This window comes from Falco biarmicus, chromosome 6 (genome assembly GCF_023638135.1).
Source record: "Falco biarmicus isolate bFalBia1 chromosome 6, bFalBia1.pri, whole genome shotgun sequence".
In the NCBI taxonomy this organism is placed as follows: domain Eukaryota; kingdom Metazoa; phylum Chordata; class Aves; order Falconiformes; family Falconidae; genus Falco; species Falco biarmicus.
Window position 1 is genome coordinate 6,842,391 of NC_079293.1, and position 13,214 is coordinate 6,855,604.

At 37.4% G+C, this 13,214-nt stretch overlaps 1 protein-coding gene across 7 annotated transcripts in view; it reads left to right on the top strand.

Annotated features, from left to right (window-relative positions):
* The window catches only part of CEP162 (centrosomal protein 162), a 47,947-nt gene that overhangs the window by 20,063 nt on the left and 14,670 nt on the right, over window positions 1–13,214 (top strand). For 6 of the 7 annotated variants that reach the window (XM_056343138.1, XM_056343140.1, XM_056343143.1 and 3 more), the window contains 13 exons: window positions 200–230; window positions 616–738; window positions 1,466–1,657; window positions 1,810–1,891; window positions 2,754–3,012; window positions 4,190–4,457; window positions 6,160–6,302; window positions 7,096–7,323; window positions 7,986–8,123; window positions 9,056–9,168; window positions 9,926–10,031; window positions 11,606–11,732; window positions 12,583–12,746. In XM_056343138.1, coding sequence (XP_056199113.1) covers window positions 200–230; window positions 616–738; window positions 1,466–1,657; window positions 1,810–1,891; window positions 2,754–3,012; window positions 4,190–4,457; window positions 6,160–6,302; window positions 7,096–7,323; window positions 7,986–8,123; window positions 9,056–9,168; window positions 9,926–10,031; window positions 11,606–11,732; window positions 12,583–12,746 — 1,974 coding nt within the window. The remainder of the gene's footprint in view (window positions 1–199; window positions 231–615; window positions 739–1,465; window positions 1,658–1,809; window positions 1,892–2,753; window positions 3,013–4,189; window positions 4,458–6,159; window positions 6,303–7,095; window positions 7,324–7,985; window positions 8,124–9,055; window positions 9,169–9,925; window positions 10,032–11,605; window positions 11,733–12,582; window positions 12,747–13,214) is intronic. The other variant, XM_056343139.1, reaches the window with a different exon arrangement.

Genomic DNA, 13,214 nt, shown 5'->3' on the forward strand with positions numbered 1-13,214 from the left:
GAGTGGAGAGTACAGAATGCTGAGGACTTTCTGGCATCCTAAGGAGAGTTTGAGAGAAGCGCATATTCTTGAAGCATGAAGAATTGTTAATTCTAACTTCCAAGAACTATTCTTAGGTTTTAGGCCAACTTTTAAAGTTCACCTAGATTTTTTTTCCTGTGAAATTCAAACAGTAATATTTTCTCTTTATTTTTGTTAGAAAGAAGCAAATGCTGGCATGCTGGCTAAAGGTAAAATATACTTTGATTAGTAGGAGAATATTAAATGTAACTCTGAAACTTGCTTACCTGATTTTTACTATTTTGATATTTTTGACCTGGTTTTATTATGTTCTGCTGAAAGTGTGGTGGACTGAAATGGTTAAAAGTTAATTTACATATTAGCACTTCAAAGTGATCATCAGTGTAATTCTTTATTTTACTACCTCTAGTCAGTACTCAGATTTTGATGCTTGCAATCAGAGTTTACAGTTTTTACCTTTAATGGTGTTAGAATATATAGCTTTTTTTGCATGTTTAGGACATCAAGATAAGCTTTGGTGTACTTCTAATTCTAGTGTACCCAGTATAAATAAGAGAATTGTGTTTTCTTTAATACATGTCTTCTTGGGTTTAGTTGTATTACTTGATTCACAAGATTCAACTACAGAAGTTCAAAAGGCTGTTGGAACATCAGGCGTAGCTCTAGTTGAACATCATCTGCCTGAAGAAGTCAATAGAATTGAAATGAATGAAGCAGGTAAGAGTTGAGTTTTTTAAAAAAAATAAACAAACCAAAAAGCAGCAGCAACAACAACAAAACCACAACAAAACACAACCCCCAGAATCTTTCTTTAGTAGATTTAGGTGGCTTTGATGTCTGTCTTCATTTGTTCGTAGGTTATCAGTGAATATGAAGGCCTTGGCTTTTAGTAACAGATTGTGAAAGGAGGAGGAAATATTTCAGAAAAAAGTCATGTTTCTGCTAAAAAGACACCTTTTTACGCTTGTTTTTTGTAAAGGTGCTTTTGATGTTGCAGTTTGATTTTTAAATACTATCTCCTTTTGTTACTCGTTGTAGCCAAAATTCTTCTGTGACAGCATTGAACACAGTTAAAACATACATTCTTTTATCAAACTTAGTACAACAGTGTATGCTACTTATATCTAGAGTATGGCTCTGATGGCATCTGTTAAAATAGTTATATATGCTGTTAGTGTTAGTACTGATAAAATAGTAAGGTGGGCAAGGGGGGTGGAGAGGCATGCAAACTGTAGATGAGACTGTTTAGTATGTACTAATGAACTTGGCAACTATTTATTTTTATTGTAAAATTGAGATTAAGTTGGTTTTTTTTTTTCATAACTGAAATCACTGTTCTCAGCACATGACAGACCAAGCTAGTAACTGAAACACGGGCTCCATTGGGATGTTGCCCAAAATAGATAATCCTGTAGTGTCTCTTACGAGCTTGCATTTTTCACAGGCACTTCCTATGGACAAACCACCAGTGACATCGAAGCATTACACCAAGCATACCAACATATTGATCAGTCTTTGGGTGACACTGATGAGCAAAAACTGCACGATTCTGCAATGGCAATCTCAGAATGCTTAGTGCAAGGTGTTTCACAAAATAGTGACATCTGTTCAAAAAACATGTCAACTATTGAATCAGGTAAATACTAAAGGCAGGCATGTATTGTACAAGCATGTAAAATGAGTGAAGTAGTAATATGTTTAATCATTTATGAAAGATTTTAAAATGTTGTCCTTTTTAAAAATACTTTTTTTCTAAGGTTCTGTTTTGTTTTATTTTGCACTAATTAGATTTACCTACTGTCGAAGAATTGATGAAACCAATTAAAGGACATTCATGTAATGTCAGAGGGTTTGATGTGGAGCCTGAAAGGTACTTATTTCAGAATGCATTGTAAAAATTGCTCTAACTTAAGTCCAATAATTATTTGTGAGAAACAACTTACTAAATAACTCATCACTCTTTTTCCTTAATTAAATACTGAAATTTCTTTGTCTTGCACCAGCATTATGGCATTTGCAGCAAGTTTGTACAATGCAGGCATTTGTAAAATGAAGATACAGAGCTAATTGGTTTAGACCAAGGATTCCCAAACTTGGAGTGAGAAGCGTTGATGTTGATGTTTGTCAATCATTTGGAGCAGCGTTCCTCGCTCACAGCTACCGCAGGATCTCTTCTTTCCCAGTCTTCTGCTGTTTCCCTTCCCCCGTACATGGATTTCAGCCTACGTCCTATCCTAACTCTCCAGCCTCTGTAATCTAAGATCAAATCCTCTTATTCTGCTTACTCTTGTGATTTTTACTAACCTGCGCTCCATACCTCTTTCTGAGTTGCTCCAGCTGTCATGTCTAGAGCAGAAAACATAGGCCCTGGAACTGTCAGAAATAGGTTATGATTAGCAAATGAGTTTTGGGAGCTTATCGTGTACCTACACTCAGCGGAAATTACCATTCGTTGTTTTATTAGCATTAATTGCATGCTGCAGATGTTCATCTTGTAGCTGAGTTCGGTACCTCCACAAAAACAGTCACTACTGGGAAATAGCTTTTTGTTCCGCAGTGTGGGCGTGAATCTGTTTACATCTGCAGGGTTGCTCTTAAAAGGGGCCTAGTGGCGCTTTCAAATTCAAGCAGTCTTTACAGCTGATACCTAAAGGAGTATCACTTTTCCAGAGCGACAGAAAAGCAAAGGGCAAAAGTCTTGTTATGTGTGATTTTATTCCTTTCTCTTGTAGTCCTGTGAAACTGTTAAGCAGCGCAGCAAATGACCTTGTCAGCCACATGCCCTTTGAAGAGCACCAGGATAATACAGTTTGGGAGACAAACTTACTTGAAAACAGAGAAGAGGGCATCTTTCTGCAGACAGGTGTGAATGGTGATAACTTTCAGAGGGTGGCTGAGAAAGAAATTCAGACCAGTGAAGTACGGCCTGATGTACTAAGAGAAAAAATAGTACGAGACTTTTTGCTTTCAGAAGGCAGCAAAACTAAACAAGTAAGTAATATCAATCAGATTTTTATTATATGGAAATATATTTAAAATGTGTATGTTTTTACACTGTCTTTCATTTGATTATGCTGTGATGTTTAGAAATTGAGGCTGTTTTTGTTTTTCTTGAAACTCTCACGTTACCATTGCTGCTGTTAAAGGTCAGGCAAATCCACTGGACTTTGGGACCAGTGGGATTCTTCCTATCCCAGCCCAGTATGTGCAAGACAGCTGCAGTTCCGTGTCCCCAGCTCGAGCTGGTAGTGGGTCTAGGCACATGTTCCTATTGAGGGAACACACATAGGCTCAGAACAGAGAGCATATCTACAGAGGACAGTCAGAAATACAGTTCAATAAGAATATAGGAGACACTGCAATGATCGGTGTTGGGCTTTGTCAGACAAATGTACTGACCAGCAACCCGGTCATGTCACCACCTTCTTTAATCTTATTTTCCCTCTTTATTTCCCAGACTTGTTCATACTTGATCCACCTTAATTTCTCCCTTTATCTAGTTTTTATCCTTTCAATAAACATCCTGTATGTTTTGCACATTCTCACAATCCTCTCAAACACTGCATAACATGATTTGCGCAATTCCAGATCTTCTCCCTGCATCCCCATATTCTCTTCTCCCCTGCATCCCTTAAATTAGCCCCACACTTCTTTAGGCAACCACCTCTTCTATCTGCAAGGCGTTGCAAGGAGAGAGAGTTGTTTGTCTGATTTCTCCTGGTGGATTTCCCACCAGGGCCAGAGCTCAGCTTTCTTGTTTGCTGGTCTGAGGAGTTGGGTGCTCTGTTTTTGATGATCGAGTTTGGCAGGGTTCCTCTGCCTGCCACTGTTCCTTTCTTCATCGCTGGGCTTCTGTGTGCACTGTGACTAGCCTTTAGTCACAAGCTGTGCTTTTGGTAAGCTAAAGATCCTGTAATGTAGTAATAACTTCCCAGAACAATTGAACAGAACCAGTACAAAATACCTGCGTTTCATATATTTCTGAAGTAGTAAAATTCTGCAAAATTACATACTATTAATTCAGTTTAAAATAATGCTTCCCACTGCCCCAAGTCTTACAGCTGTGTAATTCTTGTAACTGCTTCTGTGTTCTTTTCAGTAATGGAAGCTACCTTCAGATTACACTAGAGCCTAACACTTGTTCTAAACGCGTGCGCTCTTGTCACAGGCTCTTCAGTCTGGTTCCTTGAAGAATGAAAGATCAGAGTCAATGACTACTAAACCAATGTTACACAAGAATATCAGAAGTCCAGCACCTTTACATAAAAAGAAATCTTCATATGGTCCACATGGAGTGATTAGAAGTTCTGGGTATGGGAGACTCACTTCAGTCTCAAAACAGTCTTCTCCAGTTAATGAAAAGAAATCACCAAAAGAAACTTTCAAAAAGACGAGCATGAAAGCCAAAAGTCCTGCAGACAGAGCAAGATCTAAAGGTAATTCTGTTGCAAGAAGTATTGAGTTTTAAGAGCCAGAGAGCTTTGCTGTTCATTCTTCACATTAAAAAAAACAAAAACAAAAACCAAAATGTTGGAGAAAAAATCTAAACCCAAACACAATTAAGTACTGAGTTTTCTTCAATATCAGCACAAAGTTGCTGGAAGAGACTTTTAAATAAAGCTTTGCACTGTTGTCTTGTTTCATTTCTACTCCCGTATACCACCACTATGTTTGACACTTACCTATTGTTCACCAGTAGGACCAAAATAATAGAAGAAGCTGGTGTTCAAAGTATCTACAAATTACATTTTTCATTACAGTAAATGCAGGGATTTGCTGACACACTAACTTCTGTGTGTGATGCCGAATTTCTATTCTCAGCTGCTTTTTTTTTATCTTTCCTAGACTACAAAGAAAGCACTAAAAAGAAAATCTTATTTTCTGTTCATGTCTCTTGTAATGCTAAGGAAGGGAGAATAATAGCATTGTAGTCCTGTGGAAGCTGAGTTGCAAGTGAAGGACTGAACGTACTTATTTTGGGGTGAAGCCTGAAGAGTTTCATGAGATAGTTCAGCATCTTTCCAGATGATGTTTGCTGTCTCTCAGGGAAGCAAAAATAACTACAGATGCCCAGGTTTTAGCACACTTCTAGCATGTAATGCTTTAAAAAAACATACAAGTAGTGTTGGGAAAAGCAATTTAGGATTATGTTGCCCGTCTTGGGGAGATGCTTTAGTGGCAGCTGTCAGACTAAGGGAGCTCAGTTCCTCAGCGCGTTGCTGTGGCACTCCCTGGAGAAGAGGAGGGTGTACAGCCAGATGGAGGTGAAGTGAGTGAGAGTCCTGAGAGTCCACTAGCCTCATTCAAACATGTTCTTCCTTCTCTAGCTGTAACCATTCTCCGTAGCAATTTCAGATGACTTCAGAAGTTAATCCACCAGGATGCATTCTGCAGGGACCTCTAGCTACAAAGAGAATGGCATTGAATCAAGCAATGCCCTAGTCGTCAGTGCTAAGGGAGTACCTTTGTGGGGGGATAGTTTTGAGAAATGTAAAAAGTATTAAATTCAGAAAATTATCATTGCCTGCTTGATTTCCGGTATAAGATTCTGAAGCAGGAGCTCCCAGCTTAAACTGCTGTAGGCAGAAGGGAAATGTCAGTTGTAGTTACTGTCTGTTTTCCAGAAGACTAAGATGTGAATAGTTCCATGTATGTTAGTTACTTTCGAGGGGGAGCTTCCCTGATTTTTAGTTTCCAGTCATGTTGCTATTTGATGCAATAAGTAAATGTGTGTCTTTATGTGCTGTCTGTACTCCAAAGTCCATCTTGAAAATTGCGGTGGCTTGGCTTCACCATAGCTTGAAATACATTGTATTTCTGTATACTTGGGTAACCGGTCACAAGTCAAGTAGAGACCTGAGGTTAACCTTATTTCATGAAGGGTTTATTATCCACCTACTTGTTTCAGTTGTTCCCTTGGGTTTTGTTTTATTTTGTCATCAGTTCCTTACTTAAAAAAAAATACATTTTCTGTAATGTTTCATTGCTCTTAAGTTTTTGTATTTAATTCAAAATTCAGGTTGTAGAATACTTAATTTATCTGCCTAAGAGGTAAATCACGTGAATAGATTATTTTTTTTAAAGGACATTACATTCTGAATTTAATTTTGTTCTATTTTACTTTCTGCCTAAACGAAGTAGCCTTATTTGCTACTAGGATAATAAGATCTGCAACAAATGAACCAACTTTGGAGGGAAGTGTTAACAGAGTTACATCTGGCCACTCAGTTGTTAACAATCTTGGACACCGGGCTGTGGACTATGGCAGACAATATCAGCATGTAAGTAATAATCACTGATGCTCCTAATTATAGTATGTACAACTTGGTTTGCAAGCTTATTTTGACAAGCTTTTTAATAATTTTATTATTAAAATTAATTAAAATCACAAGATTGGCAAATGCTGAAACATTGAATAGACTTTCCTTTACTGAAATACTAGGTTTTGCTCTTAAAATATACAGGTATAATTATATTGCTTTTCAGTTGCTTGGATAATTCTGTTGCTGGGTGGTTCTGTGTACTTTAAAGTTGGAATGCTTATTGATTTCTGAAAATTACTACTTTGTGATAGAAGAGGGGAAAATCTAAAATAAAATTATTCTGTTATGTTTAGTGCTACTACTGGTTGGGATTTATTTTTTTCTACTTGTATTGCATTATATATTTAATAGTATTTTCTGATTTCTCCAATATGACTGAATTTGCAGTACTATGATGGATTTCCCTTCTTCCTTATCAACTGTATAAAAAATTTATTCATTCAACACCTAAATTACTACTGCTCTTCAAAAAGTAAGAAGCATAATAGAATAATTCTGGTGGCTGTTATATGAGAGGTGTTTGTTTCTTGTTGGTTTTGGGCTTTTTTTCCTCCCACATACTTCAGAAATGAGAAAGTAGCTCATTAAAGTAAATGCAGGATGTTTTGCTGTGAGAATGGTGGGGTTTTTTTCTTGTCAAGTGCCTTATGTGGTTGCTGAGAGCCAGACAAGCCAGTTAAAATTGATGAGTGGAATTTTTTGTAAACAGTCAGCTCAGTGTAATGTTTCCCTGAATTCTTCTCTTCACTAGGATTTGTCATTGTCTCCTATCAGAAGTTGTGATAGAGAACTGTATTTGCTGAAACGAGTACAAGTTGCAGAGGAGGACCTGAATGCAGCTCGTGATTTGATTCAACAGCTGACAAGCACAGTTTCACAAAAAGAGAAAGAAATAGAGACAAAGATGGGAGAATTGAAAACACAGCATGAAAAAGAGCTTTCTCGGCTGGGTCAGGAAAACTATGTTCTTCAGAGTAAGGTACTTTATCATCTTGTATCCCATTACTATAGAATAGGAAAAACATTGCTTCTGAAAATTAAATTAATGCTGTTTTACATGAGTTGTTAATGAAATCCAGATTTACACACACTGCTAGTTTGTAAAAGCATACCTGCTGTTACATTTATTGCCCATAAGCCATGATCTTTTTTTTCTACAGAGATAAACTGTTACCCTCATTTCCATTAGTCTATTTTGAGACTTCTGCATCATTTTACAAAAATTTAACTTGCTCTTATGTTAAAAAAAAAAAAAAAGCGTAAGAGATTAACAGATACGCTTGTTAGAGATAATTACTTAGCTGTTGAGATATTGCTTATTTTTTTGATGCATTGAAAAATGTAGTGTTTTGTCTGTATGGCATATTTCCAGGGTTATTCCACTACGCCCTCCTGTCTAGATACATAAGAACAGAACAGGGAGGGTAAAACTCTGTTAACTTTTCCCAAACTTTTTTATACTTTGTTCCCATTTTGTGATGCTTCTGTAAAACTCCAATAACCAGATTGGCTCATTGGTCTGCTTTCATATCATAATGAAATGTTGATCTATTTACATTGTAAAAGTGTAGTGTTGTAGAGAATTCCATGTTGCTAACAAAACTTTCTTATTAGTTTTGTGTCTTTTTTTCTTTCTGAAAGTTAAGAAGTATGGAAGAACTGACTCAAGAGAAGGGATGGACCCATCATACAGCAATAGCTCCTGTCACCGAAGAAAAACTAGCACAAATACAAAAAGAAATTGAAGATCAAGAAGTCATTATTCAAGGTTATCAACAGGTATACCACGCAGCATATTGAGCTGTGTTCTAGCCAGTTTCAGAAACAAAATTTTTTAATGGTTTCTGCTTTTCTGTTGAAAACTGCTTTCTTGCTACCTAAAAAGTGGATGAAATTTAGATGTGAAGGGCAAACATGTATTGCACGTTTTAGAAGTACTTCACACATCTAGTTTGGGTTGTTTGTCCATGATTCCTTGTAACTGTTCTAAATTGTCTGACAGTGACTTGTCAGTTGAGAACTGGGAAAATACTTTATGGCCAATAAAGAACCACAGACTTTTTGCCCCAAATCCAAAAGAAAACTAGTATTTTTAAGCATTGTTAGAAATCTGGGGGGTTCTATCTTGCAGATGTTTTTCACAGGATCTAAGCAGCTGAGTTCAAGGAAACCTTATTAGTGTGCCTGATTTTTATTACTTAGTCAAACGTAGAAACAGATAATGCAAGCTCAATAATCCTTTTGAATGCTTGCAGCTATAAAACCAAATGGGTTAGTTTAGCCAGCTTCCAGCTGGTGCTCAGTGGCCTTTCTTGGTATGGGCGCACTGTCTTGCCGGAATGGCTGTGAGCATCTCAGATTAGTGATGATTTGTGTCCACAGTATTGGAGCATGGGCAGGCTGAGCTCTGATCTGTCGGCACCCATCCACATATGCAGTTTTAGAATATAGTTGGGGTAGCTTTGCAGAGGAACTGGCCTAGGATTTCCAGAGTGAGCAGGCACTTGGGCAAGATTGTAGAAGTCACTGTAAACTACTCTAGCATAAAGATAATGAAAGTATATATCTATTTTAGAACCTTAGTAATAAAACAGCTAATGTTTTCTTCCACTGTTGCAGTATGCAAACCATGCAAGGCGTAGACAATTGTTTTTGAACTGGACAAAACAGAAATTTATGAACATTCTTTAACTTTGTGTGTCTCAACTTAGGAAAATGAGAGGTTGTACAAACAAATGAAAGAGCTACAAATCCAAAACAAAAAAAATGAGGAACGGATGTTTAAGGAAAATCAGTGTTTAATGTCTGAATTAGTAGCCCTAAGGTAGGCTCATTTAAACATCTGACCTAAAATCTCTGGAATTTTCAGCTGTGTTTATTATTTTATTTGTGAAGAATCACTGCAGAGTCTTATCAGGTGCATGTTTTCCAGTGCTTCTTGGGTTTGTGGTTTTGTTTTTTCTTTTGAGAATTGATTTTTGTTGGTGGAAACTTAATTTAGTCGTCTTGCTGATGTTGCAGACCTGTGGGAAGACTGGAGCCTTCCATTTGGGGAATAGTCCAATGCTAAAATTCAAATATTTTTATTCATATCAGAATGTGATGTATACTACATTGTATACTACACTTGTTCTGGTATTACGGCTCTGCTCATGGGTCAGAATGTTTTGATACTGTTGTAAGATACACAGTGGATCAGGAGCCACAAGAGATCCTGGTAGTGGTGGAACCATTAGATTCACTGCAGTGTACGTATCCTTTGCTACTAATGAGGAAAAAACCTAGCAATTGCATGTACTCCTATTTTACAAATCTTTGCTTGGGAGAGACCTGTACGTGAGTTCCACTGCTGCAGAGTAGGTTTTGTTTCACTCCCTTTTGTAGTCCCAACAAACAAGTTTGTGCAAGGTGAGAAGATTTTGCCTTACAGGTGGAATTTTTTGGTGTAAAGATGTACTGCATAGTTGCTTCTTTCTTTATTTTGAGACTGCACGGATTGACTTCATGGTACTGGGTGGGGGCTTTTTTTTCAGTATGCCAGGTCACCACATTGCATAACTGGTTTTGCTGTTGTCATTTAGAGAAAAGATAGAGAAGATTAATACCCAATCACAAATCGTGCAGGATTCTGAACCAGCCAGAAATCAGAGTTTCACAGAATTGATTTCAGAGCTTCGAGCAGCACAGGTAGGTATATACCAACCCTTTTTCATGTGTTCTTACAAAAAACACATAACCATCCATATTGTAGACTAATAATGTAAATCTAGTGGATCATGCTTATTTGCCACACTTTCATATCACAAATGTCTCATCAAATGAACTTTCAGAAGTAATCCCCTGAGACATGCGCTGAAGGAAGTGCAACATTGCCCTGTTTACTGGCAATTCTGAAATGTCTTGTGAGAGCTTGCAGGAAGTAGTGATACCTCTATCACTTTCCTGCATAAGACAAATCCAGAAGGAAGTTTATCCCTGCTCTTACAGAGTAGGTTCTAGAAAAGAATGCCAGAGTGAGAAGAATCTTCTGTTGACTCATGTAACTTTTTTTGTGTTCCTGCAAATGCTTGTGGTTTTGAGGGTGGATGTTTAGTAAGCTTCATGTTAAAATTAAAGGTTTTCAGGTACTTCCATTGCTCTGCTTATTGCAAGTAGGTTGACTGTTCTGGTACATACTTCCTCTGATAGCTAGACCAGAAATTAAAAGATGCTTCTTCTGGTTTAGTTTTTGTGGTGGTGGTGGTGTGTGTGTTTCTTTGTTTTTTTAAAAAAAAAGACAACAACTGGTTAGTAGGTCATAAGGAAGATCTGGATCCAGGGAGCTTCAGGACCAGCGGAGGTGTTCCTGGTATTCCTGGTCTGATAGTGCTGACTTAGAGCTCATAAGACTCCAGGGCCATCCTTAGTTGCAGCCTCATAGGTGCTGTTGCTACACTTCCCAGCCCTTGGGACCAGCCAAGTAATGAGACTGGACACAAGATCCAAGGATGGAGAGGGACACACACACCACACTAACATGGTCAGGCACACAGATAGCAGGGAGAGTAGCGCCTTTGCTCGCGCCGCAGAAATGCAAGCAATACTGTTGGAAACACAAGAAGCTTCTGTGGCCTGATGCTGTTCAGCAGATCAGGACAGGAGTTTGCTAGCAGTAACACACATCTGTGTGCATGCTGGCCCTAGGTACTTGGCCTGTTTACTGGCTGGCCCCAAAATCTCGGTCCCCCAGTTGTGCTTCCTGTTGTGTCCCTAGGACAAGGGCCTCCATCTCCAGAGGTGGCACTGGCACTGAGACCTTTCATCCTACTTAGACTTGAAGTGTGCTACTGATGATATATAAACAAACAAAACAGAGAGTGCATGCAGAAAATGGTGAGAAATAGAATTTAGTAAGATGAACTGTTGGACAATATATCTGTCCATTTAAGCTACAGTCTTGAGTCTTAGAAATAAGTAAAGCTATTTTCTTTATTGACCCTTTCAAAAGGCAGATGTTTTCTACTTCGAAGACAGTTATGTAAGACTTACTAAAAAAAGTAATTTTCTAATGTTAAGCTAAGTTTTCCCATGCTGTGCTATAGCAAGGCCTGGAAATAATAGCAACATTAGGAAACCTCATTGCTGGTGTGGTCTGACGCAACTGTTGTGATTTAATCGTTTCATGGTGAAAGAGCCTATTCATTTCTTTTGCATGACAATGTCTGTTCAGTTTTACTAAACAGTTTAGTTTTAGTTGTCTTACTGTTTTCTCTAAAACTCAGAAGGAAGAAACTAAATTACAAGAAGAGATAAGACTTCTCAAACAAGATAAGCAAGCTCTTGAGGTAGACTTGGGACAAGCAAAGAAGGAGAGAGATCTAGCAAAAGTCCAGATTGCATCTACATTAGGTAAAGCACCTTCATTTTGTTGAATAATTTTGCCTACTCTCTGCTTCGCTAAATAAATAACTAAAACTTGTTTCTTATTAGAGTATTACTTAAGTCAAATGCATCTAGACCATTTCCAAACATTGTCTAAACCTCTCATAAAAGCATACAGTGAAGGACATGCTGCAGTACCTTTGGCACTCTATTAGAACGCCTTTTCTTGTACCTAGCCAAACTCACTGTTGCCTGTTAAGTTTGATTTCTTGCCCGTCTTCCACTGGACATGGAAAACAGATGCTTCCATTTATATGGCAACTCTGTTCATAAGAAGAGTTTTACTATGTTGCATTTTGGTCTCCTATTTAGATCTTGCCCATTTTTTACCTATAACTTTTGCCTTGCGACTTTTTTCAACATTCTTATCAGAACTCTTTCCAGTTTCACTTCAGCTTTCTTAATGAGAAAGGGCCAGAAACTGGACTCTCACTTCCAGCATGTCTCTTCTCAAAATGCCCTATCCCTCAATGACAGGAGTATGATCGATCTATATCGAAGCATGTATTTTGTATTGTAATCCACGTTGAAAATTTGTTTACTAGAATTGTGATCAAGAATAGATCCCCCTGGGATTCTGTTTTAAAAATGTTCTGTGGTAAACTGTAAATTGTTGAGTACTTCCATGTAGGAGAGAAGAAAGTTTGTTTTTTCAAATACTCTTGCATTTGAAGTCCTAATTAGGGTCTAGTTTTAAAACTTTACTGCGGTAACAGGATTGTGAAAAGAGTAAATGTATGAAATGTGCTGAGGATAGTGTTGGCTAATTCTTCAATACGTAATTACTAATAATACTAAGGATGTTATATTTTTGTAGGTGAGAAGTCTTATGAATTTAAAGTTATGGAAGAATCGTACAAACAGGAGATTACTCATTTAAAAAGAAGACTTCAGTGGTATGCAGAAAACCAAGACCTTCTAGATAAAGATGCAGCTCGTCTTAAAGATGCAAGAGAAGAAATTGAGAGACTAAAACTAGAGGTGATAATATCTAGCTTTATCTTTAGAAGTCGGAACTTTAAAATTATTTCTTAGTGATGAGTATAAGGTAATCCTGTTCATAATAATCCCATTTTTTTCAAGAAAAAACATGTAAATCTTCATAACCTTTGAATCAAATGTGGATTCTACAAAATTGATATTACTACTTATGCAGTGAGAGTTGCAAGTGCAGAATGCTTAAAACCTGGTTTTGCTTCTACTGAAATCTTGACGATGCTTCTGGAAACAAAAGTAATGTGTTTCCTTAAAACCTGAAAAGTTATTGACTAAGAAAAGGAAGTACATTGTCACATTAACAACTTGGAACAGCCCTCTTGTCATTCTCTTTTCCTTTTTACTCCATGGTATCATAGGCAACACTTATTTATTCTCTTAAGTACCGTTTCCAATACAAATTATCTGGTTGCTGTAGTAAGGAAGAAAAAGCCAAAACGCTCAAATTATAAA